This window comes from Stigmatopora nigra, chromosome 4 (genome assembly GCF_051989575.1).
Source record: "Stigmatopora nigra isolate UIUO_SnigA chromosome 4, RoL_Snig_1.1, whole genome shotgun sequence".
NCBI classification, from domain to species: Eukaryota; Metazoa; Chordata; class Actinopteri; order Syngnathiformes; family Syngnathidae; genus Stigmatopora; species Stigmatopora nigra.
Window position 1 is genome coordinate 2,592,603 of NC_135511.1, and position 27,542 is coordinate 2,620,144.

Sequence of the window (27,542 nt, forward strand, 5' to 3'; positions counted from 1 at the left end):
ATATTTCTTGATACATTCCCTTTTACTTTACTTTGTACTTTATATTTTTTACTTTAATGATGAGTGATGAGTATGTTAATACTTCAGTCCTGTTTTTCTGTCTGTTTCATATGCACTGTTAACGGATGCAGTTTTTTATATGTATCGTATCTTGTCCTGACCCGGCCGATCTGTCAAATCGTTAGTCAATGTGGCCCCCGGTGCCGAAAAGTTTGCCCACTCCTGATCTAACCAATCACACTTCAGCTATTCGGCACAATCAGTTCTGAAGGCTCTGCAGCATAAAACAAGCGTAGAAAAAAACTCTTGCTTTAACCAATAAGAATTTGATTTGGCGACAACAAAGCCTTCTCGCAGGCGTATGCGTAGGTCATTGCCTTCTCGCAGGCATAGGGATACGACAATACTTTCACCAACTATGATTGGCTAGTGATAGAGTGGACTAGCCAGAGCTACAAACTGTATATGGAGCGAGCTGCACAAGCAAATATATTGTTGTTGATTTAATAGCAGTTTCGTCAACCCGCAATGTCTGAAGGGGGAGAGGAAAAGGATTTGTTTGCAGATTTACTGTCAAAGCCATTTTCAAGATAGAATTTTCAAGAAAAAAAAAGCTGGACAATATTAAGAAAGGTCGGACAACTCCGAAGCAAGCAATCCTGAATGAACACAACCGGGAATGAACATTTTCAGCACTAAATCGAATAAAAACAAATGCCAGGCTCGACTTTCAGCATTAGCTTCGATAGCGATAAAAAATGAGGAAAGAAAGGAGGATGGATATTGTGTACAGGTAAAAAGGATTTTTCGTAAATAAAATATGGCTATATTCCTAAATAATATTTCAATTGTATAAGGTTATTATTGATACTTTTTTGTGTCGCAGCTGTAGCTACAGTAGAGGTTTTATAGCCAGATAATAGTTTTTGAGGGTTGGATTGATTCGGACAGATGAAGGCGTCTGTAGGAAATTTACGGCCCGCCATTGATGTGTATGTACAGTGGTACCTCGACAATACGAGCACCCCGACATACGAGCATTGCGAGATACGAGTAAAATTGAGCAAATAATTATCTCTAGATATGAGAAAGCGAGGTGGCCATGACATGAGGCTGTTTATGATTTTAGCACACCGTCTTTTGGTGCCGCATCTCTTTTGTGTAGAACAGATATCTACGAGCACTGGGTGGAGCGTTTTTTTCCAGTTTTTTTCCGTCACTCAGCGTGAATGGCAGAGCGATCGCTAATATGAGTAGTATATATTACTTCTCGTTGGCTGCTCATAAGAACATTAGGGTCACTGGCCTTCTCCTTGCAACTCCTTCTTTGGAATGTCTCTGCGAGCACTGGGCGGAGCGTTGCATTTTTTTCAGTGTTAACCCCCCCACCACCACCACCTTTAGCCTGTTACCTCTCGTTGGGGGAGCGAGCGCTAATACAAGACTACTACTCGTTGGCAAGTGGTCGTGCGTTACCCTATTGTGAGGACATTTGTGTGCATCATTTTCGGAATATTTTGAAGGAAATACAAAGGCAAACCATCCATAGTGAAAGTGAGGGTGGAGGCGAGGCAAACAGCCAAGCCGGCCGGGAAAACAAAAAGGTATAAAAATGTAAAACAAAATTAGAATTAAGTTTAGTGTTAGGTTAGATTAAACTTATTCTCAAGTGTCTGCATCCTAATTCAGATTCATTTAAATTTGTTTGTTACATTGCGATTCACCAGTGCAAAAAGTCTATCATCAACTATCATCTACAGTGGCAGAACAAGTAAATTGATTAATCCTGCCATGTGCTTTTACCTTTAAGCCCAGGCATGCAACCTTCTGGCCTCATGCACGTTTCCTCCATTTTAATTCGTTTTTTCTGCCCTTCAAGGTCTCGTGTATCTTCTTCCAGACCTGCCTCTTTGTGAGGTTTGCTCAGTTTTCTTTTGTGTTCCCTCACAGCCACTTTTCCTGAACTTTCAGTTAAGTCCACACCAACTTCCTTCCTATTCTCTTCGTTTCTTTGGACATGGTCCTCGCTATTCGGCTTTTCTACGTGGTCTTTCAGAACAACCTGGGAATTTTGAATATTCTCCATTTGGGACTTCTCTGCCTTGCAGGCATTTATTTCACTCCCAGGGGTGACAGAGTGTTCACTGTCCTCAAAGTTGGAGCCATGTTCCTCCTCATCCACTTTGTCTTCCTGTGTCGGGCTGAGCTTCATCTGCTCCAGTTGTTCCAGGCACACCTGCCCCACGAGCTCATAGTTCCTCATCACCTGAAGCAGAAAAAAGCAAAGATAGATCGACAGAAAGTACTCATTTTCCATGGGAATATTCAAGCATTTTTTTAGGACTGTCAGAACAGACTTTAGTTTTTCCAAAATCATATAGGAGTAATCAATCCAAAATTGGGACTAAAAACATAACTTTTAGATTTTGAAAACAGTCAAAAAATTAATCACGGGCTGGCTCAGGAGGTGGCTGTGTAATTCCCTTCAAAAAGAAGCTTCTCTGTCCGTGCCCCACATACCTGGAACCCAATACCAATTACCATACGTGAACACCCATCTCCTAATCTGTTTGCTGATCATCTTTAAACCTGGCTTTTATATTAACAAAATTACGATCACAACTATTAGGCTTATTTTTAGTTATACTTAATATAATAATATAAAACAATACAAGGGATTGATAGCCATCCCCTGGAATCAAAAACTATTTAAGCGTCCTTCACAGATCTTCATTGCGAACTTGCTTCTGGGTAAAGGGTCGAGGTGTATCTCCCAGTAAACAGTCCTCGGAGCCAGGACAGTGTGAGGTGTTAAGTCAACAAGCTGGAGCCAGCTGCCATGGAGAGTGCCCTTGGAGTAAGCGTTTGACTTCGTTGCAAGCACATATCAATTTATACATATGATTAATGCCCACATATACAAAAGCATCCAGAATAACCCCAACAACAACCTTGTCTAAAACTGTCATGTCATTGTTTCCCCGCAAGCTGCACAAGGGACTAATAATGTTCATTAAAATGAATGTTTATTAATATATTGTGTCCCTTATTATTACATAAATCATACTCAAACTCTGATTACCCTCATAAAAAATAAGAACTACATAATTCCATTCAGACGTCGAAGATATCGAACTGTTCTTGACTTTTATGAAAAGAATTACCGAATTTTCTCGCATATAAGCTGCCCCCGCGAATACCCTTAAAATTGTTGAATTTTATGATTTATCTCATTTAAGACACCCCTGATTCAAAATTTTCACCTCCATATTCATGGTTTTAAAAATAAACAAGTCTATCTTGACGAGAACCTGGTGCTTTTTAATTAATAGATTGCAGTGGTGAATCATTCCTCCATCTTCTAACATTAGTTTCATCAACTCCAAAGTGTCGAGCTGCTTGATATTTGTTGCCAATTTGTTCTGCATACCTTACAACGCTTAAAATCAGTTCTGTAAAACATTCATCTTGATCTTTTTTTCTCCAACCATGATTATTGTGAAATATTTTCTTTCTGTATTCCGAAAGGGTGTTGGTTGCCTGCACGTAGACAATTTCAAAAAGGAAGTCACTTAAGCAGCTCAACCAGGAGGTAGCGGTGTAATGTTCACTGTAAGCACTACAAACATGTATCAAGGCTACTCGCGTCTGGCCAGTTAGAAGACGTTTACCTAAGGTAAGATGCCGGCGGCGCCTTGAGCGAGCAATGGCTGGCAAAAGTGAGTTTTTCCACGTTTTATGCACAATATTTTTTTTCTTGAATTTCATTCATAGATGTCAAAATAAATTTTGTTTAGCGTTTTATTTGTTAGCACTACTTTTACATAAATGAGCATATTGGCCGCATTGTCTTGCAATATGGCATTTCCTCTTTGTCACCTTCCAATTTCATGCATGTCAAATCTAATTTGTGCGCATTTCAGCTATACCCTGGATTCAGTCGTCATATTTTTAAACGACAAATAAGTCTTATTATGCGAGAAAATACATTATTACTTGTGAAGACAGGCGGGTCACGCCAGCCGCCTGGTGAGATAGAAGATGGAGTGTCAGTGTATGAGCATGATTTGGACAATTTATTGTAGTAGAGTGCACAAGTAACTTTGCAAATGTTTCGCAAACTAAATTTGACTTCATTACAGTGGACCCTCGCTACTTCGCGTTCCACTTATTGCTGCCTGCAGAGCTTCGCGGATTTTTTTCAGGATTTTTTTTTTTTAAAGATATTAAATTAAAATTATAAATTACATCGTCCTACAGGGTGTGGAAACAAAATATTCAATTAGAATTAGTAATTTCATCATTTTATAAATTTTAAAACACAAAAAATGCACGTATGCGCAAAGCATATGGGGGACTACGGCCGCGTCACTTCCGCTTCACGGGCATAAACGCAAGCTGATTGGCCAGCTGAATGTACTCGACTCCCCATTGGCCCATTCACCACAGAAACCCAAGCTTCTCCCGATGCCCATTCTCAGTCCACGCTTATCTCGTGCTGTACAGTACGCTTCTCGTCAAGTTAAGCTCACAAAGTTTTGTGAAGCCCTTTGTGATGCCTCCCAAACGCTCTCCATCCCTTGGTGCTTCTAGTGAGCCGAAGAAAAATCGGAAGATGTTGACAATCACCGAAAAAGTGAGTTTATTGGACAGGTTGAAAGCCGGGAGTAGCTACGCTACCGTAGCTCGACATTACGGCCTGAAGGAATCCACGGTGCGGTACATAAAGAAGGAGGAGAAGAACATCCGCAAAACTGCCGCAACATCTTTTACGAAAGATGCCAAAAGGGTTGTGAACACCCAGAACAAGGTCATGGTGCGAATGGAAAATGCACTGGTCATTTGGATCCGTGACTGTAGGGCGAAGAAAATCAGCCTGGACGGAAACTTAATCCGAAGCATGGCTAAAACTTTGTTCGACGCCATGGTGCTTGAGAGTGGTGACGACGACGTCAGCGTTCCGGACGAGGAAGAAGACGTTGACGAAGGTGATCCTCTGCCCGGTCCCTCAAGCCAGACTAGCCCACGACCGGTTTTCAGGAATGTGTCGCTGCACAGAGATGCAGCCTCGGCAGACAAAGCAGCAGCGGAGCGCTATGTTGAGGATGTGTTTCCGGAAATGATTGAAGAAAATGGCTATGTCCCGGAGCAGGTCTTCAACATGGATGAGACAGAACTCTTCTGGAAGAGGATGCCGTCCCGGACCTTTCTTTTCAAGGACGAACTTCAAAAGACGGGTTTCAAAGCCCACAAGGATCGAGTGACTCTGCTCTTGTGTGGCAATGCAGCAGGATTCATGCTGAAACCCGGCCTTATCCACAGGTCACTGAATCCTCGAGCATTGAAAAACAAGAACAAAGCCTTACTGCCAGTGTACTGGATGTCCAATAAAAAGGCATGGATCACCAAGGCCCTCACACATGACTGGTTCTTCAACTCCTTCGTTCCGCAGGTAAAACTTTACCTGGCCAAAAAGGGACTGCCCTTCAAAGTGGTTCTACTCATGGACTGTGAAGGAGGACATGCAGCTAATTTGTACCATAAGGGGGTGTAGGTGGAGTCACTTCCACCCAACACCACTTCCCTCATCCAACCCATGGATCAGGGGGTTATCAGGGCCTCCAATGCCCTCTACACCAAGGCGACAATGGAGGGTCTCATCTCCTCCATTGAAGAGCCCGACGAGACCTTCAGCATGAAGTCATATTGGAAGGACTACAACATAGCCACGTGTCTAACCAACATTCAGAATGCCCTAAAGGGCATGAAAGAACAGACACTCATCTCCAGCTGGAGGAAATTGTGGCCACAGGAAATCCCTGAGGACTATGAGGGCTTCACTCCCAACGAAATTCAGCACTCAGCCGTAGATAATGCTGTCAGGCTGGCTAGGTCGGTGCAGACTGAAGGCTTCTCGGACATGACGGCTGATGAGATTACAAATCTCATCGACTATCACCCAGCCCCACTGACAGAGGAGGACCTGCAGGAGATGACCAAGTCGGCGAGTGAGGAGGAAGAGGAGCCTGCTGCCGACGACGACGCTGACGAAGGTGGCCTTACTTTACATAATTTGCAGGACCGCTTTAATACTGCCAAAGACCTCCAAAGAAAGGCCAAAGAAATGGACGATAACATGATGACGGCAGTCGAGTTCAGCAATCGCATCGATGAGGTCATGGCTGTTTACAAGCGCATCCTCACCAACCAAAAAAAACAACGGTCCCAACTCCCCATAACAATGTTTTTTACGACGCGCCAAAGAACTGCGGAAGATCCAGCCTGACTACTAGTATGATGTTTTTGAATTGCTGCTATTATGTTTTTGAATTTCTGAGTTTTCTGAATAAAAGTTTACATTTATTACATTCGCAGTGATTTTTTGTATGCACTAACACGTGTTATACGTTTCTATAAGCGTTTTTTTTTTTTTTTTTTAATGGCGCCCGGCTACTTCGCGGTTTCACCCTTCTGCGGGGGTGTCCCGGTCCCCATTAACCGCGATAAGCGAGGGTTCACTGTATAACAGAAAAGGATGACCCAGATGCGTCATCATTTTTGGCACTGATGTTCTGATGACTAAGGCCAATAACACCAATGATCATACTTGTTGTTTCTTTTATCAAATACAGTAGTACCGCAACATACGAGCATTTTGAGGTACGAGTAAAATTTCGAGCAAATATTTATCTTGAGATGCAAGACAAATTTTGATATACGAGCAGACAGCGGACACGAGAGGCTGCTCATTAGAACATCATGGGCACTGTATCTCTCCCCGCAACTTCCTTGTGACATGTCTCTCTGGTCGCAACTCCCTCGAGTAATGTCTCTGCGAGCTCTGGGCGGAGCGTCGTATTTTTTCAGTTTTTTTCTCCCGTTTGTCAGCGCGAGTGGCATATATATTATTTCTCGTTGCCAAGTTGTGCGTTATCCTATTGTGAGGACATTTGTCTGCATCATTTTGGAAATATTTTGAAGGGAATACAAAAGCAAACAATCGAAAAGGTTGCATGTGAAAGTTAGGGTCGAGGCGAGGCAAATAGAGCCAACCCGGCCAGGAGAAGGTATAAAAATTTAAAACAAAATGAAAATTAAATTTTGTGTAGTTCGATTTTTTTTTTGAGTGTGCCTGCATCGTAATCCGAGTTCATTTAAATTTGTTTATGTTATGTTACGAGCGCGTCGCCGTGCAATCAGGCTGGAGGCGGGGCAAATGAAACCAAGCCGGGAGAAGGTATTAAAATTTAATACAAAATTAGAATTACGTTTAGTGTATACTAGATTAGATTTGTTCTTGAGTGTGTCTGCATCGTAATCCAAGTTCATTTAAATTTGTTTGTTATGTTACGAGTGCATTGCTGTTTAAAGTCTCTCCCTCCCTCTCCCCACTTCTCCCTCCCCCCTGCAAAATCTGTATACCGTATTTTCACGACTATATCGCGCACCGCATTTAAAGGCGCATTGTCAGTAACAAGTGCTATTTCTGTATTTGACACAAATGAGACGCACCGCATTTAAAGGCGAACCGCACCGCATTACACTGGTCTAACGCACCACATCAAACGGGTCTACAGTAGAGACTGGGGTTACATTATACATCCATTAGATCACGTGTCGAAGTGGTGGCCCGGTGGACAAATCTGGCCCGCCGCATATTGTGTGGCCTGGGAAAGTAAATCATGAGTGCCAACTTTCTGTTTCAGGATCAAATTAAAATGGAGAGTATAGTTGTAATATTAAATTTCCTGATTTTCCCTTTTAAATCAATAATTGTAATTTTTTATCAATTCTTCCTGTTTTTAGTTCAAAAATCATTTTGTAAAATCTAAAAATATAGTTTAAAAAAGCTAAATGAAACATTGTTTTAGATATAAAAAAAGGAATATTCAGGGCTTTTAATCCAGTTGTTTTAATTCATTTATAAAAAATCTAAATATTATATCTAACCAACTAGAGTCTGACCCCCTTGCAGTAGATGGTGCTTCGCTAAAGGGAATGTCAACAAAATAGTCAGATACGTCCGTCAAACTTTATTAATAGATTACAAATCAGCTTTCTGACAACTCGAGTTGGTAATTTCTGCCTTCCTAAAACCTCGGACCACAGTTGAGGCTTCCACTAGGAATGAAGACGAACATAGAATTAATGTGCAAGATCGAGCTCAACTGAAATGCATCGCCGTTGTATATATTGCGCATTCACCGCGAACCGGAAATAGAGTCGGGGGCTGTAAGCCGTAGATGTGAGAGCTGCTGCGGCTAAATATTGGTCCATATATAATTAATGTATATACATATATACACATATACACGTTTACATATATACACATATACACGTTTACATATATACACATATTCACGTTTACACATGTACACACACACACACAAGTATACATATGTATACATATGAACACATATGTATACACACACACATCCATTTTTTGTTTTCTTTTTGCAGAAAAAAATGTGGCACTCTATGAAAAAGTAGAGTGTAAATGGCTTCCTCACCTGATGCTTGGAGCACAGGTGGGCCTCCAGTTGGGCCAGCCGAGCACAGTCAAAGTAGCAGAGGCGGCATCGGTAGGGATTGAGGCACTGGTGCCTGGCGACATGTGAGCGCAGGTTGTCGGCACTAGCGCTCGTGTACGTGCAGAGGTGGCAGCGGAAGACGAGGCCTCTCAGGTAGCGGGACAGCTTAGGCCGCCGCACTTCCACGGGAACCACACGCTCCTCTGCCCGGCCATTTGGTCATTGGAAGGACAATGTTAGGGTTATTAATCTTACAGTATTATATATTTGCTTGCAATGAAGAGCGCTTTGCATCACTTAGGATTATTGGTCTTACATTATTATATATTTGCCCACATATTAACATTAGAAAGGTCATTCGAGTACATCTACTTGCAATGAAGAACGCTTTGCTTCACTTAGGGTTATTGGTCTAACATTATTATATATTTGCCTGCTTATTAACATTTGAAAATTCATTCTAGTACATCAACGTGCAACCGTATAAATGCTCGCTCCTGCGTTAACCTAAACAATGGGAAGGTCACTCTTCTCTCCAGCTGGACTTCGCACAAGATTCTTTACATCGCTCCCTTGGGAACATCCGGTAAACCTTTAATTGTTTTGAGAAACATCGAGAAAACATTGACTTCTGACACTGTTGGCCACACCGCTCCCTTGGGAAGATCCGACAGACCTTCATTTGTTTTGAGAACTGATTGTTGTAAATCTAATGTAATAAAACAGCAAGAGAGGCGTCTAACGGCAGAATTAACTTAGGACAAAGACGTCTCATGTTATATTATTAAATTTATTATTATTATTATCAAAAGAACTATGTTGTCTGGGGATTTGTGCCCCTGGCTGGGTCCAGACAAATAATGGCTCAAAACACCTATGATAATTACCACTAATTAACTCAGTTTTCCCTTAAACAGATGTGGGTCACCGAGGCCCCTGATGAGTCTTCAACTCTGTCTGGACGGTACAAAACACCCAACAATACTCTTTACCTGTTATGTTTTACTTGGTTGTGAACTTTCATAATCAAAATGTGTTGAGGTTTGGCCTATTTACCGGGAAGGGGCCAAGGTGACAAACGGCACAATTGCAAAAAAAAAAAAAGAAAAAAAAAAAAGGAATCCTGAAAGTGATATAATGCCATAAACAAAAATGCAAAAATAGCAGAAAACCGTGCAGAACTGCAGAAATGGAAAAAAACTGAAAGACACCCCAAAAAAAACTAAAAACAAAAAAAAAAAAATAATAAATCAGGTTAAATATTGATCACTGGAAAATATAAATTCTTGGTGCTCAGATAAAAAATAAATATAACAATGGCAACAACGTACCTCGATGCAGAAGGACGTGGTCGATCATGTTGTTTTTATTTTTGGTCTGGTAGAGGCAGAATGGGCAGCAGCTCAGACCGACTTGTGAAGGCGCTTCTTTCTGCAGCGTGGAATGATCCATATTCACGTGTACCTTCATGATTTTCCTAGGAAACGGGCCAGTTTTAGACAAAATTAATAGCTAACTAAAATCATAAACACTCAGTTATATTACACTTACAGTAGGGGTCAGCAAACAAAAATGTTGAAAGAGCCAGATTGGACCCCAAGAACAAAACACAAATATTTCTTGAGACGCAATAAATTACAAACCCTATATAAATAGGCCTTTTAATGAAGGCATCAAATGTATGTATATATTCGCTATATTAGCCTACAATCAAAATAACTACTTTGCTTACCAAAAAAATATTTTTCTCTTTTTTCCTTTGAGATTGATGGCCATCACACAACTGTTGTTTTGATTACAACAGCCAGCCTGTCATCCCACCTGCTAGGAAACGTGTGGCACAGATATGGTGCAAATGTTCATTGACAGAAATTTAAAAGTTTAATTTTTATTGATCGCATATTTACAACTATGTAAAACATTAAGAATTTTCTGCCTATAGAAACCATGTTAAAACTAAAATTATATTTCCCAATCCCACCTTTTTGCATTTTCAAAATAAAAAAAAGCTCCAGGGACTTGCTGACCCCTAACTTAAAGCAACCAAAAATACACAGCTATTATTACTATTTTCTTGCAAAAGTTAATTTTAAATAAATGAATTTAACACTGGTGTTCATTCCGAAGACAAATAGATTTGAATGCTGACAAATTAAAATTCAAGTAGATGTCCAATCACTCCTAGTCTTACCACGTCAAAGGGATTGACACAATGCACTCTTCATACAATTTATTAGTCATAGACTTTAAATCCATTTGAATTGGGAGGGGGGAAAACCCTTTCGCTTCAAAATTACTGGATCGACGTCAATGGCAACCAATGAGGTAAAAAAATGGTTCTTCCTCAAGCCAATTAATTGATCATTAGTAGACCTCCAACAAATTGGAACTGGGAGGGTGGCATCAAATGGACATTCATTTATTGTCAACCCTCCCACTTCAAATGGGATAGATGTATAGAGCTGCCAAACTCCAACCCCATTTGAGGGGTACCCTTGTCCCGTTTACGGAGTTTTTCCCAGGGTGAGTCCGATTCAAGCACAATCGATACAACAAATAAAGTAAAATAAAATAAAAAATAACGTAGGACAATTTCAATGTCATTGGTATTATGTTTTTTCCACTAATTGAAGGAGTTTTTGCAAACTATTGAAAAAGATATGTTTATGAAAATAAGTTTTTCTTTGTGTTTGGGTCTCTCTATGTGCATTTTACAGTCAGTAATTTCACCATGTGTCACGGTGAAGTCACAAAAGCATAATGTGCAATGTGCAAATGTCGGTCCGTTTGGAGACGGTTTCAACATAGGATATTTTATCGAATACAAACCAATAAACGTCTACGAGTGTCTGGGTGTCTCATTAGAATTTTCATCCAAATTGCCATCCATTTTGCGCTTAAAGTTGGCGGCGCACACGGGTGCTCTATGCTCTCCAGTCTGGTGTCGTTCGTTATTCTACAGTCGCCAGGATTTAATTACTCTCGGAAGGAAATGCGATATATCCGTAACAACAGGCTACCAACGGACTTACGATATCCCCGGAGACATCTCGAGACCTCTGGGATCTCCGTGGATAGTCAGCCCACTCAGAGTACGTCGGAGACGATGAGGGGAAAGGAAGCAAAAGCGCAGATGCCAGGTGGACTTAACTGCTAAGCTAAGGCAGAAACCAGACCGGGCACCGTTTCCGAGTATCTTTTTGACCAAAGCCAGATCCATCACCAACAAAATGGATGAGTTGGAAATTGAGATTGCTACCAACAGCTTTGTTAGGAACTGCAACATTATTCTCATCACGGAAACATGGCTACACCCGCAAATCTTGACGTTGCTGTATCGCTAGCGAGCCGAACGGTTTTTCAAAACGATCGTTCAAAAGAATTAACAGGCAAAAGTAAAGGAGGGGTACTTTGCTTGTTTATACACAATAATTGGTGTCGCGACAGTAGGATTATTAACACTCACTGCTCCCCGGATTTAGAAATATTGGTGATACGGTGCAGGCCCATCTATATACCTAAAGAGCTAACGGTCGTCATAGTAATGGCGATCTATATACCACCGGCTGCTTAACGTCAACACGGCACTTAACCTCCTGCTAACGGCTGTAAACAAACCGCAGCTTGACCACCCCGATGGAGCCTTTAATGTCGCTAGTGACTTCAACAAAGCGCGTTTAAAAATTGTTCTGCCTACGTTTATTCAGTACGTGAAGTGTCACACCAGAGGAGACAAAACTCCAGACCATGTTTATTCTAATATCAAACATGCTTATAAAGCCACTTTCCTCCATCACCTGGCTGGATCAGATCATCACTGCCTATCCCTCACCCCCGCATACACTCCACTCCGGAGGCTAACAAATAAAGATAATAAAAAATTGGCTCGAGGACGCCCTTTCTCAGCTGCAGGACTGTTTTTCCCGCACCAACTGCGAACTTTTCGACCACCACAACCTCCAGGACTACACGGACACTGTACTTTCCTACATCAAAAACTGCACGGACAGCATCACTGTTAATAAACGGATACAGGTTTTTCCTAACCAAAAAACCCTGGATGAACAAGAAGACACAGGCACGTATCAAATGCCGCAACACCGCCTTCAGGTCAGGGGACAAGGTACAATACAGCGCTGCCAGAGCAAAGCTGAAGAGAGGCATAAAAAAGGCCAAGGCAACATATCCAAAGAAAATTGAGAAACACCTCACAGGAAACAGCCCAAAAATGTGGCAGGGAATACGACTTATTAGCAATTACATGAACAATAATGTCTGTTAACGCAGATGCCTCGATAGCTGAGGAACTGAACTGTTTCTTTGCGCGCTTTGAGACTGACAAATCAGTCCCAGTCTCAACACCCCCACCACCGCCCTGCAGCAGTAAGACTGACATTTCAGAAACACGAAGTGAGACTGGTAATGTGGTCTGAGAAGACTGTGAAGGCCGCTGGCCCCGACGGAGTACCTGGGAAGGTGCTCAAAGCCTGTGCTGACCAGCTGGCTGGAGTTTTCACAAAAATGTTCAATTGTTCCCTGCAACAATCCATCATTCCATCCTGCCTGAAATCTGCCACCATTATCCCAGTCCCCAAAAAGCCAACCATTGACAGCCTGAATGACAATAGGCCTGTTGCACTGATGCCTGTGATCATGAAGTGCTTTAAAACGTTGGTCGCCCGTCATATAAGGAATACGATCCCTCCGTCAGTTGACCCTCACCAGTTTGCTTATAGATCAAACAGGTCCACTGAGAATGCTATCTCCATTGCTCTACACACAGCACTGAGCCACCTGTAGCACCATGGGAATTACGTGAGGATGCTTTTCATTGACTATAGCTCAGCCTTCAACACTTCAATATCGGTCATTCTGACTGACAAACTCTCCCACTTTGGACTATCCTCTTCCATCTGCTGCTAAAGAACTTCTTAACCAACCGACCACAAACTGTTAGACTTGGTCCCCACCTCTCTTCCTCCATTACACCGAGCACTGGCTCCCCTCAAGGCTGATTACTGAGTCCTTTTCTGTACTCCCTGTACACATACGACTGTACTGTGACCTTCTATAGAGCCACTGAGGAGGACATCCTGGCATACTGCAGTGATTAACACTGCTCAGAAGATCGTCGGCTGCTCTCTGGCCTCGCTGGAAGACAATGCCAGCCCTCGTTACCTCAGCATGGCAGACGGTCGATGGCAGACACTATAGGTCTCACAAAGTATGGACAAATAGGCTTAAGGACATTTTTTCCCACATCCACCAGGACTTTAAACTTGCGGTAACACGACACACAATCCCTTCAGTGTAATAACTTCGGGGTGAGGTAACGTGAAAAAATGTTGGGCGGTGATCTGCCTTCTACTGGCTGACTGGAGGTAAGTGAAAGACGGTGAGAGGTAAGTGATCCGCTCGGGGGTGATGCTATGTAACATCACAGCAGAATGCCAAATTACGAGTCCGAAATTATTTTCACCTTATGGAGAAGCACTACCAATTTCGTCATATGCAATTTCTGGGTATGATGACAATTAGGCTTTTGTCGAGTCAATGATGATGACAAAGCCCATGTCCGCTTATTATTATTATTATTCAATTTTATCGTGATAACAATTTTACTTTTGGTCCATATATAAAGCGCACTGGATTATAAGGCGCGCCGTCTATTTTGGAGAAAATTTAAGATTTTTATTTGAGCCTTATAGTCGTGAAAATACAGTAGTCAGGTTCTCTGGAGTCTCGGAGTTTACGTTACTTGTCCTGGTACACTCCAGAAATTCGGGAGAAGTTGGCAGCTCTGGATGTCCAATGCATCAATGGAAGCCAATTAGTCAACATGTAAAATGCATGACCATCAACAACATCGTTACTTTTATGACCACTGCAAAATGAAGTCATGGGCAACAATGACAACTGATTTTTTTCTGGTCACACAAAAACACAATTGAGCAACAATACTTTTGAACAAAATCTAAAATTTTCAATGTGCATACTTTGATGCTTTTGCTAAGCTGACTTTGGAACACATTCCCACTCACAGCATTGCCAACATCCATGCAACATAAATTCAGACTTGTTTAATTACAAAGGAGGTAATGTGCGGACAGCTGCTTAACACTGACTTTAAGCCGGTGAAGAAATGGCAGTCTTTGCATGTCAACATCTTCCTGCCATGCCTACTGATGTAGTGTCGCCGCATGCTGGGAAGATCCTGAGAAAAGAATGAGCAGTTCTCACAGTGGAGCGGTCTGCCACTCTGGCTCTGCTTGTTGGCTGGTATAGCACGAGCTCCGTTCTGAGTCATCTGGCTCAGGTGGTTTAGCTGCCGGCGAACTTCCGGGGGCTCAAGGTACCAGTCTGTGCAAGGTAGAATGGGACGTGCATAAGTAGGACTGCTAGGAAGATGACCTATTTTAAGTGGACTCTGGCCACTAAAAAGTATGCAATCCATGTCAAGAGGAAATTATTTTTCTAAGTAATTGTAGCTTTTTGGGGTTTTATACTGGCTGGGAAAACATTGCCTGGCTACATCTAGCATGAATGAGAAGAAAAAAGCATGCTGATGCTGACATTAATTTGGTTAGCAAAGAGATGTTACAGTAAAATTATTCTATGCAGCATCTTTAATTGTACCGTATTTTTGGACTACAGTGGTACCTCGAGAAACGAGCTTAATTCGTTCCGGAAATGTCGATATTCAAATAACTCGAACGAACGATTCCCATTGAAATGAACTAGAAAACAAATTAATTTGTTCCAAGCCTCTGAAAAATAACACCAAAAACCGGGTATTGGATTGGAAAAAATAAATTATAATTTGCCATCCATTAAAAAAGTAACACATAACTACAGTGTTTAATAGAACTAAAATTAGACGAATTTCGTGGAGGGTAGAGAGAGAGGGACATGGGGGGGGGGGTACTTTTTGCACCGGTGAATCATAATATAACAAACAAATTTAAATGAACTTGGATTACGATGCAGACACTCAAAAATACGTTTAATCTAATTTTGAACTAAACTTATTTCTAATTTTATTTTACTTTTTTCTACCTTTTGTTCTCCCGGCCGCGTTGCCTGTTTGAACCCGCCTTCACCCTGACTTTCGCTATCGATGGGCTGTTTGCCTTTGTATTCCTTCAAAATATTCCGAATATGATTCACACAAATGTCCTCACAATAGGATAACGCACGACCACTTGCCAACGAGAAGTAATATATACTCCTCGTAAAAGCGATCGCTCCGCCATTCACAGGAAAAAAAATGCAACGCTGCGCACAGGGCTCATAGATATCTGTTATACACGAAAGAGATGCGGCAAAAAAGACTTGGCTTTCTCGTATCTCAAAATTTGTCTCGTATGTCGAGGTACCACTGTATAAGTTGCACCTGAGTAATAGTCATACTAGCCAAAATTATATACAGGGGACAAATAAGCATGTAGTCAACCACCAATTGTGCCAGTTATCCTACTTAAAAGGATTAGAGAGGTCTGTAATTGTCAACATAGATAAACATCAACCATGAGACAGAATGTGGGGAAAAAAAGCTAATCACATTGTTTGATTTTTAAAAATTTATTTGCAAATCATGGTGAAATATAAGGATTGGGTGAATACAAATACCTCATCTGAACACTTTATGTACCCTTTGTTGGCAATAACAGAGGCCGCTGTTGCGGGTCTTTTGGCCCATTCTTCCAAGCAGATGAGATATGGAGACTGGCTAGGCCACTCCAGGACCTTAAAATGCTTCTTACGAAGCCATTTATTGCCCTGGCTGTGTGCTTGGGATCATTATCATACCGAAAGACTCAGCCACATCTCACCTTCAATGTCCTTGCTGATGGAAGGATTTTTTTTACTTAAAATCTCTCAATACATGGCCCCATTCATTATTTCCTTTACACAGATCGGTCGTCCAAGTCCCTTTGCAGAAAAACATCCCCAACGTATGATGTTTCCACACCCATGCTTCCGTGAACGGACAATTCGCCGAAAGACGTTATGCAGACGCACATTTTACCTAATGGACGTTTCACCGAGCGAACGTTGCACCGAAACGAGATTTGCGTGCTCGCCACGCCCCCGGAATGTGTCTGTTTTTCAACCTTGGCACAAGAAACAACACAATGAGAAACATCCCCACAATTTTTTTGTAAAATAATAAATTAAACACTTTAATTTTTCCGGTGAACCGTCCGTTCGGCGAGCCGTCCGATTACCCCATGCTTCACAGTGGGTATGGTATTCTTCTCCAAACACGAGATCTTGTGTTTCTACCAAAAAGTTATATTTTGTTTTCATCTGACCATAACACATTCTCCCAGTCCTCTAGCGGCCTGGATGTGTACTGGCTTCAGCGGGGGGACACGACTGGCAGTGCTTGTTTGTAGGTGACCAAATACTTACAACTTATTACCACTAATTTGGAAATCAATTATTTAAAAATCAAAATGTGATTTTCTGTTTTTTTTTCCCACATTCTTTCTCTCATGGTTGAGGTTTACCCGTCTTGACAATTACAAACCTCTAATCTTTTCAAGGAGAATAGGTGGTTGACTAAATACTTATTTGCCCTTCTGTGTACACACATACACAGCGCTATGATCCCTAATTTACATTAATGCAGTAGTTTAGGGAGTTGGATAGGTAAGTGTGATAACATGACTTACCTTTAGTACGCCCTTCATTGGTTTTGGCAATGCCATCGATGGGGACGTGATGCGGACCATTTGTGTCAGCACTGTGTGTGATGCTGGTCTCCTCTTTTTTGTCACAGGTTTCAATGACGGTATCTGGTGAAAACCACACGTAGAGTAAAAAATTGGCTTGGCTGTGGGAGACTTTGCCAAGTACTTCTGAGCAAGAGAATTCATGTGCTTTGCATACAATCCATAAAACAGTGCGTCAGAATTCAATGAAAAAATGTTAATGACCTACCAAGATGGTTTTTCAGCAAATGGTTGCTAAAAAGGCCCATCAGGTTGGTACGGTAGAAGCAAATGGAGCACTGGAAAGGCCGAATGGTCCCAGGCTTGTGGAGGAGGTACTTGTTAAGACTGTTAATAGGAACATAAGTTTAAGTGCCATCCTTTTCAGATTATAAACCACTTCAAACCCTGCAGTGCATAGTATAGTCTACATGTAGTAAAGTCATACCTCTACTTGCGAATGCCTCTAGGTAAGAAAGTTTCAGATTACTATTTTTTTATGTGCAATTGAGTGACTCAAAATACGAAAAACATCTAAGTTGAAATTCCCCAAAAAGTAAATGCATTTCCTTATCCGTTATTTCATTTTGAATTCCCCTTTATTAAGCGATTAAAACCGTACAAATGCAACGTGGCAGATATTTTCACACACCACCACCCCCACCCACACTGTTAGTTAGGGTTATTAGTTTTACATTATTATATATTTGCTTGCAATGAAGAACTCTTTACTTAGAATATTAGGGTTATATTATATATTTGCTTGCAACGAAGAACGCTTTGCTTCACCTAGCGTAAGCAGTGGGAAGGTCACGCTTGGACAGCTGGAATATGGAGAAGAACCGGTGGACCTTCATTTGTTTTGAGAACTAAACCTATTTATAACCCGGGTCCTTGACTATTGACTTCTCACTGTTGTTCACACCGCTCCCTTGAGAATATCCGGTGGATCTTCATTTATTTTGAGAACGGAGTTGCCTTTTCTAAATCTGATGTAATAAACAGCAAGAGAGAGGCGTCTAACAGCGGAATGGACCTTGGACGAAAGCGCGTCAGGTTTGATTCTCTCTTGCAAGAACACCTCAGATGAGTCTCCTCTCTCGTATTTGTGCGTGCATTTGGGAGTACCTATTAGTGAACCTATCACACACACACACACCAAAACCCCTTCTCCCACCCCCACTTATCTTGAGATACGAGTACATATTCAAGCAAATATTTATCTTGAGATACAAGACAAATTTTGATATACGAGCATACAATGGACACAAGAGGCTGCTTATAAGAACATCACGGGCACTATTTTTCTCCCCGCAACTCCCTTGTGTAATGTCTCTAAGAGCATTTTTTTCAGTCTTTCATCTTCCCGTTAGTCAATGCAAAATGGCCGAGATTGATCGCTAATACGAGAGGAGTATATTACTTTTCATTGACAAGTGGTCGTGCGCATCCTAATGTTGAGGACATTTGTGTGCGGAATATTTTGAGGGGATGACTAAAGCAAACAACACTCAATAGGTTCCTTTCAGCTGCATTTGAAAGTCAGGGTGGGGGCAGTGTAAATACAGCCCAGAAAGGTGTCAAAAATGTAAAACAAAATTTGAATTCAGTTTAGTGTAATTTAGCTAAATGTTCTTCGGCTAGATAGTCGGTCAGCCAATTAGTCGTTCGGCTAATTCTACGTTCGGCCAGATGCCCCTTTGGCGAGTTGGCTGTCGGGCAGATGTCAGTCGGCTAAATGTCTTCTTTCATGAATTTCATTCATAGATGTCAAAAGAAATTTGTTTAGTGTTTTATGCTTATCTTTTCTCTATTATAAAATAAATGACCGTATTGGCATTCGCTTGCGTCGTGACGTCACAGTGCAAGCAAGCATGGGCGCCTTTTTGTCCTGACGTCATCGTGTCACAACGCCGTCAAATTGCATTTTTAGTGCAAATTGTATTTTTTATGCGCATAGAAGCTGTACCCTTGATTCAGTCATCTTTTTTTGTCCGAAAAAAATTGCGAGTAAATGCGGTGTGTCCTCGTTTAATTGACAACTTGCATTTTTATTTAGTTGCGATAACGTATCCCAGTATACTGGTGCAATTCTGCCATCGATGAATTTACATTTAGACAGGTCCAGGTTAAGCATAAAAAAATAATAATAATCAAGGTTTGAGTTACTTCATAAATGATAAATTTGGTCACACTTTGGTAAGAGACTTCTTATATTTAAATGACCATGGAGAAGTCCTTTTGGGTCCCACAGCGCCCTGGCTTGGTTAAGGGTACGGTATAGATGCCAGTATTTTTTTCTTAAATACAATGTTTCTTCGACACAAGTCATTCTGGGACTTACCGCTGATTTGGTTTGAGGAGTTGAGAGTATGGCTAATTGGTGTCTACGTCCGTATAAAACATCTTGGGACTTACAAACCGCTGGTTTAGCTTGAAGAGTTTGTCCACATAAATCCCTTGGATATTCACCCATTGCTGGTTCATTTTGAAGAGGTTTAACTACGACAAAGGAGCGAGTAGGCTCATCTAACGGACTAGTAAAGAAGTGTACCGTAGCTAATGTTGTAAAGTCGGGTAATTTAGCTGATGGTGTAGCTAATGGTGTGGGTTCATCTAATCCAGCTCATGGTGCAGCCTCCGTTAGCTTTCTGAGTTTAGTTAATCCGCCCGCCCTACAACCTCACTTTTACTTTCTATTCCGACACCGAAGTTTTCGCTGCTCAGATCCGACAATAACCCACGGTGATCCTGGCGATCTGGCTATCTCATTCGGTATAATGTGCGCGCGATGGAAGTCGTTATAAACCGTAATTACGCGTCAGAGACCGATGTTTAATAAAAATCCAAGTGGTTTTATTTGATGTTAAATTTGATGTTTGAAATTCGGTATTGACGAACAATTTGCAAACAGACACACAAAAAACACGAAACAAGTGACTAAGTAGAGAGTTTGATCCTACAAGCATTAGCGCAGCCAGCTTGTCTCATTTCTTTCCCTAGTGTTTAGGGTTTCAAGTAGCCTACCATGCATGTCTTGGGAATGTGAGAGGAGACCAGAGTACCCAGAGAAATCCCATGCAAGCCCGGTCAGAACATGCAAACTCCACACTGGAGGACTGACATCGGATTGAACCCAGGACCACAGAACTGTGAGGCCGATACGCTAACCACTAATACGGGAGTACGCCTGGGTTTAAAAAATAAACAATGTGTTTCAAAGTTAGCTGGAGGGCATATCTAGTACACCCAAATAAGGGAAATGCATACTCATTTAGATTCAGGTCACGTGACTGCTTGGTCATAGCAAACAATCTGATCCATCTGGCAATACTAAGATTCTTCCGATGTGTGGCTCTAATCAGAGGATTACCTCTTCGGACTACTGTTTTCCTTACTTGAGCTGTGACAGGGATGCAGGTAGCTTCATGATGGCCGCCAGCGCCTCATGGCTTCGCTTGTGCGTTCTCAGACCATTGCGTGACTTGAAAGTGCGCTGGCACTGGTCACAAGCATAACACTCAATTAGAGACTTTGGATCCACCTGCTGTTGATCGCCCACCTTGTGAGGCAATAAAGAGGGGTAGCTTTTCAATGGGCAATCATCTTGTAATGCTGTACATCCCAAAAGCCCGTTCGCTGTAGTTTCTAGAGACAGCTGATTCCCAGGAAGAAAAAAAAAAACAAAAGGGGCATTTTTCGCCAATCATTTCATTGTGATTTGCTGTAAAGCATATCAGAAAGTGTGAACTTACCGACTTCGACGTCTTCACCTTGGGAAACAACGGCAATTTTTTTTTGGTTGCCATCTTAGTCAAAGTCTTCTCCCGATGACGATCTAGGTGGCACCCAAGCTTGCTGATCCCGTTCAGTGTTTTGTGGCAGTGCGTACATTGGTACACGCCTGTGGAGCGACCTGCCGGATAGATCACGGTGAAATCTGAGCGGTCATCAGAGAGGTGGACGTCACAGTAGTGGGCAAGCAGCAACTGATGCGTGTCGAAAGACAACTCTGGGCACTTTTTGCAATGAATTGGAGCTGTCTGCTGGGCACCTTGTTGTATTTTCACTGAGTCTGGAGGGTTATTCTGAGAAAGGGGTATTTTGCGTTTATTGTAAGTCTTCAGCAACCTATCTCGTGTGCCCGCATCCAGTTGGTGGGTCTTATTGTAGTGATACGTCAGGTAGCGGCGTGCCCAGGTTTTGTACTCGCACATCTGGCATTGGAAAATGTCCTCTTCACCTGCCAGGGTGTTATCCTCTTGTTCCGAGATAACCAACTGCGGCAAGGCCGCCTCCTTCTTGATTTTGTGAGGGTACAGTGGGGCAAAATGTTTGAGAAAGGCAGCCTTTCCGTGTCGTTTAGTGTAATGCACAGCCAGACGATTCCGGACGACCGATGAATAAGAACACAGCAGACACTTGAACAAACAGTGACGTGTACTGCCTACCTTCTTGGGCCGTTTCCCTTCAGGATTTGCCTGAATCACAGAGGTGGCCTCTGACAACGGTCTCTGAGCATTAAGTTCTTCAGATGCGGGGGTTTCCTTTTCCTTCTTGGAAGTGACACAATGTCGATTGGCACGGTGGATGGCGAGTTTCTTGAGCGAGACGGAAATCGCCAGGCACAAGTCGCACTGGTAGCCTCGCTTATTGTTGGTACTTGCTTGGTAATTGCTACTGAAGACTATTTCTTCCCGATCGAACTCTTCCATCCGGACCGTAAGGCCAGGATGCATCATTTGGCAGTGTGTGGCCATGCCATGCTTGCGCGAATTGACATAGGGACACTGTGGGCACTTGTAGACTAGTCTTTTGGTGACAGCGTTGCCCTCAGGTTCCAGTGGTCTATCAGAGGCCTGCTCATAGAGTGGTACAAAGTGTTTCTGATAGCCTTCCTGTCCGTGCTTATCTTTGTAATGTACTCCGAGGCGTTTCTTCTTGTAATAAGAATTAGAGCACAGGACGCAACTGTAGCGACAATCCTGAAAACCAGTGCTCATGTGTTTTAAACGCATGTGTCTCCCAAACGCAATTTTGTTGCTGCAGCTGAACTTGCACTGCTGGCACCTGAAAAGCGTCATTTTGATTTTGTACGGGACACTTTTGGAAACTTTAATGTGCAATTTCCTGGCATATGGCACCGCCATGGCGTCAGGTGGAGTCTCGCCATGGGCCTTCTCACGGTGCTTTCTTAGTTTCTCTCTCGTCTGGTGGGTTTGGGGGCAAAACTCACACATGTAGCCTCGGAAGTGTGAGGACGCATCACCTTCCTCACCCTTCCTCTTCGTAACCCAGTCGCCCAACTGTGCCTGATCCACATACAGGCTGTCAGCTTCAGACTGGAAAGAGGGATGCCTCATCTGGCAGTGCGTGAGTACCCCCTGATGCTTTGTGTTAACATAAGTGCAGTACGGACACTTGAAGACATGCATATGGGTGTCTTCTCCTTTATCAAAAGTATGTTCTGATTCTTTGTTGCCTTCCTCCTTGGTCAGGACGGATGTGGGTTGTTTTAGAGAAACACTTGGCGACTCAAGTGGGATGCCATATTCATCGAAACAGCCGAGCATTCCGTGGTTGCAGTCATCGTTCTTTTTAGTGCTCAGTTTCTTACGACTGCCTAAGCCAGGTACTGAGCCATCTTCCTTCACACACCAGGGATGTACAGCACGGTAGTGCTCCAAAATCCCTGCCACTGAGCTCCCTTTGAAAGAACACGCCCGGCACGAATATATCCTGGTGTCACTCTGCCCGTCCGTGTCACTGTCCTTCCCATCGCTCATGTCTTTCCTTTTCTTTTTAATTGAAATTTTTTGGCCTTCATTTAAGAAAGTAGTGAAGAGATCCAGGCTAGATCTGCTGTCACGGTGTTCCTGCATATAGTGTTTGTACAGAGTGGTGGGCTTTTTGTGGGAGAATGAACACAAATCACACTGGTAACCGGATTGTACATCCCCTTGCTTGAGGGACACTTTTAAAACACCCGAACTGGAGTTATTTTCTCGGTGGCACTTGCGTATGTGTATCCGGAAAAGGTTTGGGTTATGAGATTTGTAAAGACAACTGTTGCACTGGAGGGTTTGGGGGGCTTGTTGTTTGTTTTTTGGCTTTTTGTGTTGGACTTCATTACTAACCTCTTTCTTCTGCAATAACTCCAGAGTTCTAAATGTGTAAGCTTGGATCTCTTTGGGCGTGGCAACCGAACCATTGTGTTTTTTCACGTAGTGCTGGACCACTTTAGAGACTGTGCTTCGCCGGTAGTGGCAGAAGTGGCAGAAAAAAGTGTGCTCATCACCCTCATTTAAAATAGGAAGTGGTAGCAAGGGACAAAAAGACTGGTCCTCAGTATGAGGTGTAGCATCTTGCAACTTGTTATGAATCTCAGTCGTGTACTCCACAATGTGTTCGCTTCTGGTCCGGAGTTTATCGTGGGTTCTGAACTGGTGGACCATCACTCCTTTGATGGTAGGATTTCCATAATTGCACTTAAAGCAGAAGTACAGATTCTGAGGCCTTTCATATATATTTGGTTTCAATTTGTGTATCGGCTTTTGTTCTTCATCCATTTCATTGAAATTGGGTGAGGTCATTCTTTTGGCTGGAACCTGTTTGTCCCCCGCAGCATTGTGTGTGTGTTCTAAGATGAAATCAAGTCCTTTGTCTCCATCGGGTTGTGTCTCATTTTTTTTATGCCTAAAAGGTTTTGACATTGTTTGTGAGATTTCCAATTTTTCCTTGGTTTTTGTATGAACTCTGGTACCTTTTCTGACTTTCTCGGGTACAGACGACTCAGACGTAGCTTTTGGGGTCTTAACTTTGTTCTTGGTTTTCATTTTAGCTTCTAAAGTCTCATTTACTTTTTCAGGTAGAGAGGATTCTGACTTTGCTTCAATATTCTTAACTTGTTCCTTGGTCTGAATTTGGGACCCTTCCTTTTCTTTCTCTTGTGAAGGCAACTTCGATTTAGCTTCCAAGATCGGAATGTGGTCTGAGGTTATTGTCTGCAGCTCACAGCTTGGACGTTCTCGTGTCTTTTTCCCCCGTCGTTTTATTATGTCGATGGTGACAGCTTCTTCTGGATGATTTTTTTGGTAGTGAACTTGCAAGACTATTACAGACTTGTGGCTAAAGGAGCAGCTTTTGCATTTATACAGAGCTACATTTGGTTCTGTTTTGAACAAACAGAGACTTTTGACTGCTGATGCGTCTTCTTGGCATGGCATCAAAATGTACTTGAGGAACATCAACCCATTTAGCAGTTTTTCTGTGGGATGCCTGTTTTTGTAGTGCTCCTTGAGTGCATCCAAAGCATTGGTGACAAATGCACAGGTGAAACATTTATACACCAGGTCTATTTGATGTAGCCCAAGGGTGAAAATATTGGGGAAGCCCACGTGGTCGTCAGCATGGTGCTTCTTGAGAGCATCTTCGTTCAGGAACTCAACTGGACACACCAGACACCGGAAACTGGCACTCCGATCATTGGCGTCCTGGATGTAGTCAGAGTTGTAGCGTACATATGGATGAGTTTCATAGTAATGTGCCGACATGTGTTTGAGGCTGCTGTCTTGGTGGTTGCAGTGCTTGCAGGTGTAAGTCAGGTGTCCGAACCGCTTTTCCTCATCGGCTTCACTGACTTCAAAGGACAGATTTTTCCTATCCGTTGCCTCGACTGTAGTGTTTTCCGCATTGGAGGTTCTCTTATTCTCTACGGGAGATGCTGGAAAGATCGGCTGCATTAGAGAAGCATGGTAAAAGTGGTCCTCCTTTAATTTTAAGAAAGTCTGGTTGGTACACATGTTGGATTGGGCAAGAGCAACATTGTCAGATTCATCTTCTGATTTGTGGTCCGAGTTCTCGTCTAATGAAACCTCTTTTTGCCCATCGGTAACTGAGGGGCACTTGCTGATAATGGTATGATGTGCCTTCTTGTATGCTTTCAGATCCTTGGAGGTGTTAAGTGTCTCTCTTGAGGTAGATGTCTTCGTAATAATATGTTTATCCTTTTGTACATCAATATGGTTGGTAGACTGAGCAGAAATGTCTCCCTCTAGCTTTTTAGTAAGAGCTTCCAAATTCTGGTCTTCTTCCAGGGGGTTAAAAACCTTCAAAAGATTTGTTGGATGATCTGGAATTGCCGAGGTGCTTTGAGGAGAGTCTTTCAAGGAGGGTTTATGTGAATCGGGATCACAGCCTTGATCATGACTAATGTGTTCAAGCAGAAAAACCTCGGAATTGAACTGGAGCAGACAGTGGCTGCACTGGAACAACTGCCTAGGCTGCCCATGAAGTGCAGATTTGTTATGCATGGTGTCGTCATCAGTGTCTTCTTTTTGCACGCCGTTGTAGGAGGTCATCGCAGTAGTAGCACCTACATGGATAAAAGCAAATAAGCATTACAGACATTATTAGTTGGCTGATTATACCCTGCTACATGGCCAATAAAGCAATACCATGGGGTAAATCACCTGTTATTCTTGCTTAATGTGGATCATTCTTTGTCCCTGAGTTATTTAATAATTTCTGGTCACTATGTTCCTTACTTTAAGTGAAGTGGCTAATATCACTAAAATTAAATAAATAAACATTGACACAAAGTTGAATCTATAAAATAAACTTGCATGACATGGCAGTGCAAATGTTCTGTATAACACTTTGAACATTATGTGTTCAAATGTTCAAAGTTTATGAATTCATTAATTTTTCATTCTGCTTCTCCTCACATGGAAATCGAGGCTGCTGGAGTCTCTCCCAGCAAATTTTGAGCAGCCGGTTTAGACCATGAGGGGCCAAGTCTGGTCCTCGAGAGCCCCTATCCAGTCTCTTTTCCATGTCTCCCTCACTACATCTGCCACACTAACAAAGTTTGTGCAAGCAGCAGTTGCAGGGTGGCGGTATTACAAACGGAGCCACCGACTCCTCCAAAAGCCTCCACTCGGTGGCAAATTAAGACATGCAGCAGGGACTGCAGTGATCCCTTTTTTACATCCTCACATATGTCCAGTAACCCGCTACATTGTATACTCAAACAGGGTGCCTCCTTTGCACCTTATTGTTGTGTTTTCCAAAGTTGTGTCAGTCATACCTGGTAAAGAGGCCTTGGTGAGGGTTACGGGACACTCATCGCGGTCGTGCTCTACCTGACTATTTTTAATTTCATTCAGTCTTTTTTGCTCGTTTGCAAGCGTAACATGACATTGATTTGAGAATTACCTTTAATCGATGTTAAGCTCATTAATCGGCACTAATACACTGGGTGCTCAGCATAACTTGTTGAAAGACTGTACATTTTGGAGCCTTCGCTAACTACGTCTCACTCTCGTTGCTATGGAGGTATAACAAAGTAAAAACATTTTTACAAAACTAAACTACATTGCATCTTCTTTTTTGTTGTAATAAAAAAATCTTACCATGTGTTTCAAACCAAGTATCTTGTCGTGAGTTGTGGTAGCAGAATCTCTCTCATTCCGAGGTCGTTCTGTCACTCAGAGCTGCTGCAGTTGCCATATAGATGCCTGATCAAAATGGCTTTTTTATGTTTACTGGCCGATGGCTGATGTTGACGAGAGGCATTTTAACCTTATGCCAGAATTTCAGGCTTCAAAACACAAAGATTTTTTTTTCAAGAATCAACAAGTGAAACACAAAAGTGAAGGTGAACGAAAGAATTGGATATTTTAAACCTTTTAACTAACAAATAAAAACCTGAAAAGCGGGGTGTGCAATATGATTCGGCCACTTAGTATTAATAGTTTTCCTGAAATTACAGCTGCAAGTGGCTTGGAGTATGTCTTTATTAGTTTTGCATCTCAAAAGACTGAAGAATTCTAGCCCAGTCTTCTTTGCAAACCTGCTCCAGCCCAGTGAAGTTACCGTATTTACTCGCATATAAGCAGCATGTCAGACAAAAAAATTATAAGTGAATCGAGGGTACGGCTTATATGCGCATAAAAAGACGACATGCACGAAACTAATAGGTGACAAAGACGAAACCCCATAACGCAAGACAATGCGGCCGATACGGTCAGTTATTTAAAAATAGAGAAAAGATAAACAGACAAAAAGCTAAACATAATTCATTTTGACGTCTTTGAATGAAAGTCAAGAAAAATAAACTCACTTGTGCCCATCACTGATCGCTGAGGGCTTACCATGTTAAATGTGCTCTGACTGGCCAGACACAAGTAGTCTTAATAGATGTGTTCGTAGCGTTTACCATGTCAGCACATTCCAATAGTTGTTAAGGGTCATCAAAGGTCTTGCAGTCGATTCTTAAAATATCAGCTTTGAT

General features: G+C 42.2%; 1 protein-coding gene across 2 annotated transcripts in view; it reads right to left on the reverse strand.

Moving 5' to 3' along the window:
* LOC144195232 (zinc finger protein 462-like) overlaps positions 1 to 27,542 on the reverse strand; it is a 32,155-nt gene that overhangs the window by 1,139 nt on the left and 3,474 nt on the right. Inside the window, exons 2-10 of one of the 2 annotated variants that reach the window (XM_077714705.1) lie at positions 26,662 to 26,849; positions 21,004 to 25,622; positions 20,647 to 20,906; positions 17,478 to 17,596; positions 17,210 to 17,332; positions 14,657 to 14,891; positions 9,863 to 10,008; positions 8,511 to 8,734; positions 1,804 to 2,266 (exon numbers count right to left, since the gene is read on the reverse strand). In XM_077714705.1, coding sequence (XP_077570831.1) covers positions 1,804 to 2,266; positions 8,511 to 8,734; positions 9,863 to 10,008; positions 14,657 to 14,891; positions 17,210 to 17,332; positions 17,478 to 17,596; positions 20,647 to 20,906; positions 21,004 to 25,608 — 6,175 coding nt within the window. In that variant the 5' untranslated portion in view covers positions 25,609 to 25,622; positions 26,662 to 26,849. Of the gene's footprint in view, positions 1 to 1,803; positions 2,267 to 8,510; positions 8,735 to 9,862; positions 10,009 to 14,656; positions 14,892 to 17,209; positions 17,333 to 17,477; positions 17,597 to 20,646; positions 20,907 to 21,003; positions 25,623 to 26,661; positions 26,850 to 27,542 lie in introns of those variants that run through there. The other variant, XM_077714706.1, reaches the window with a different exon arrangement.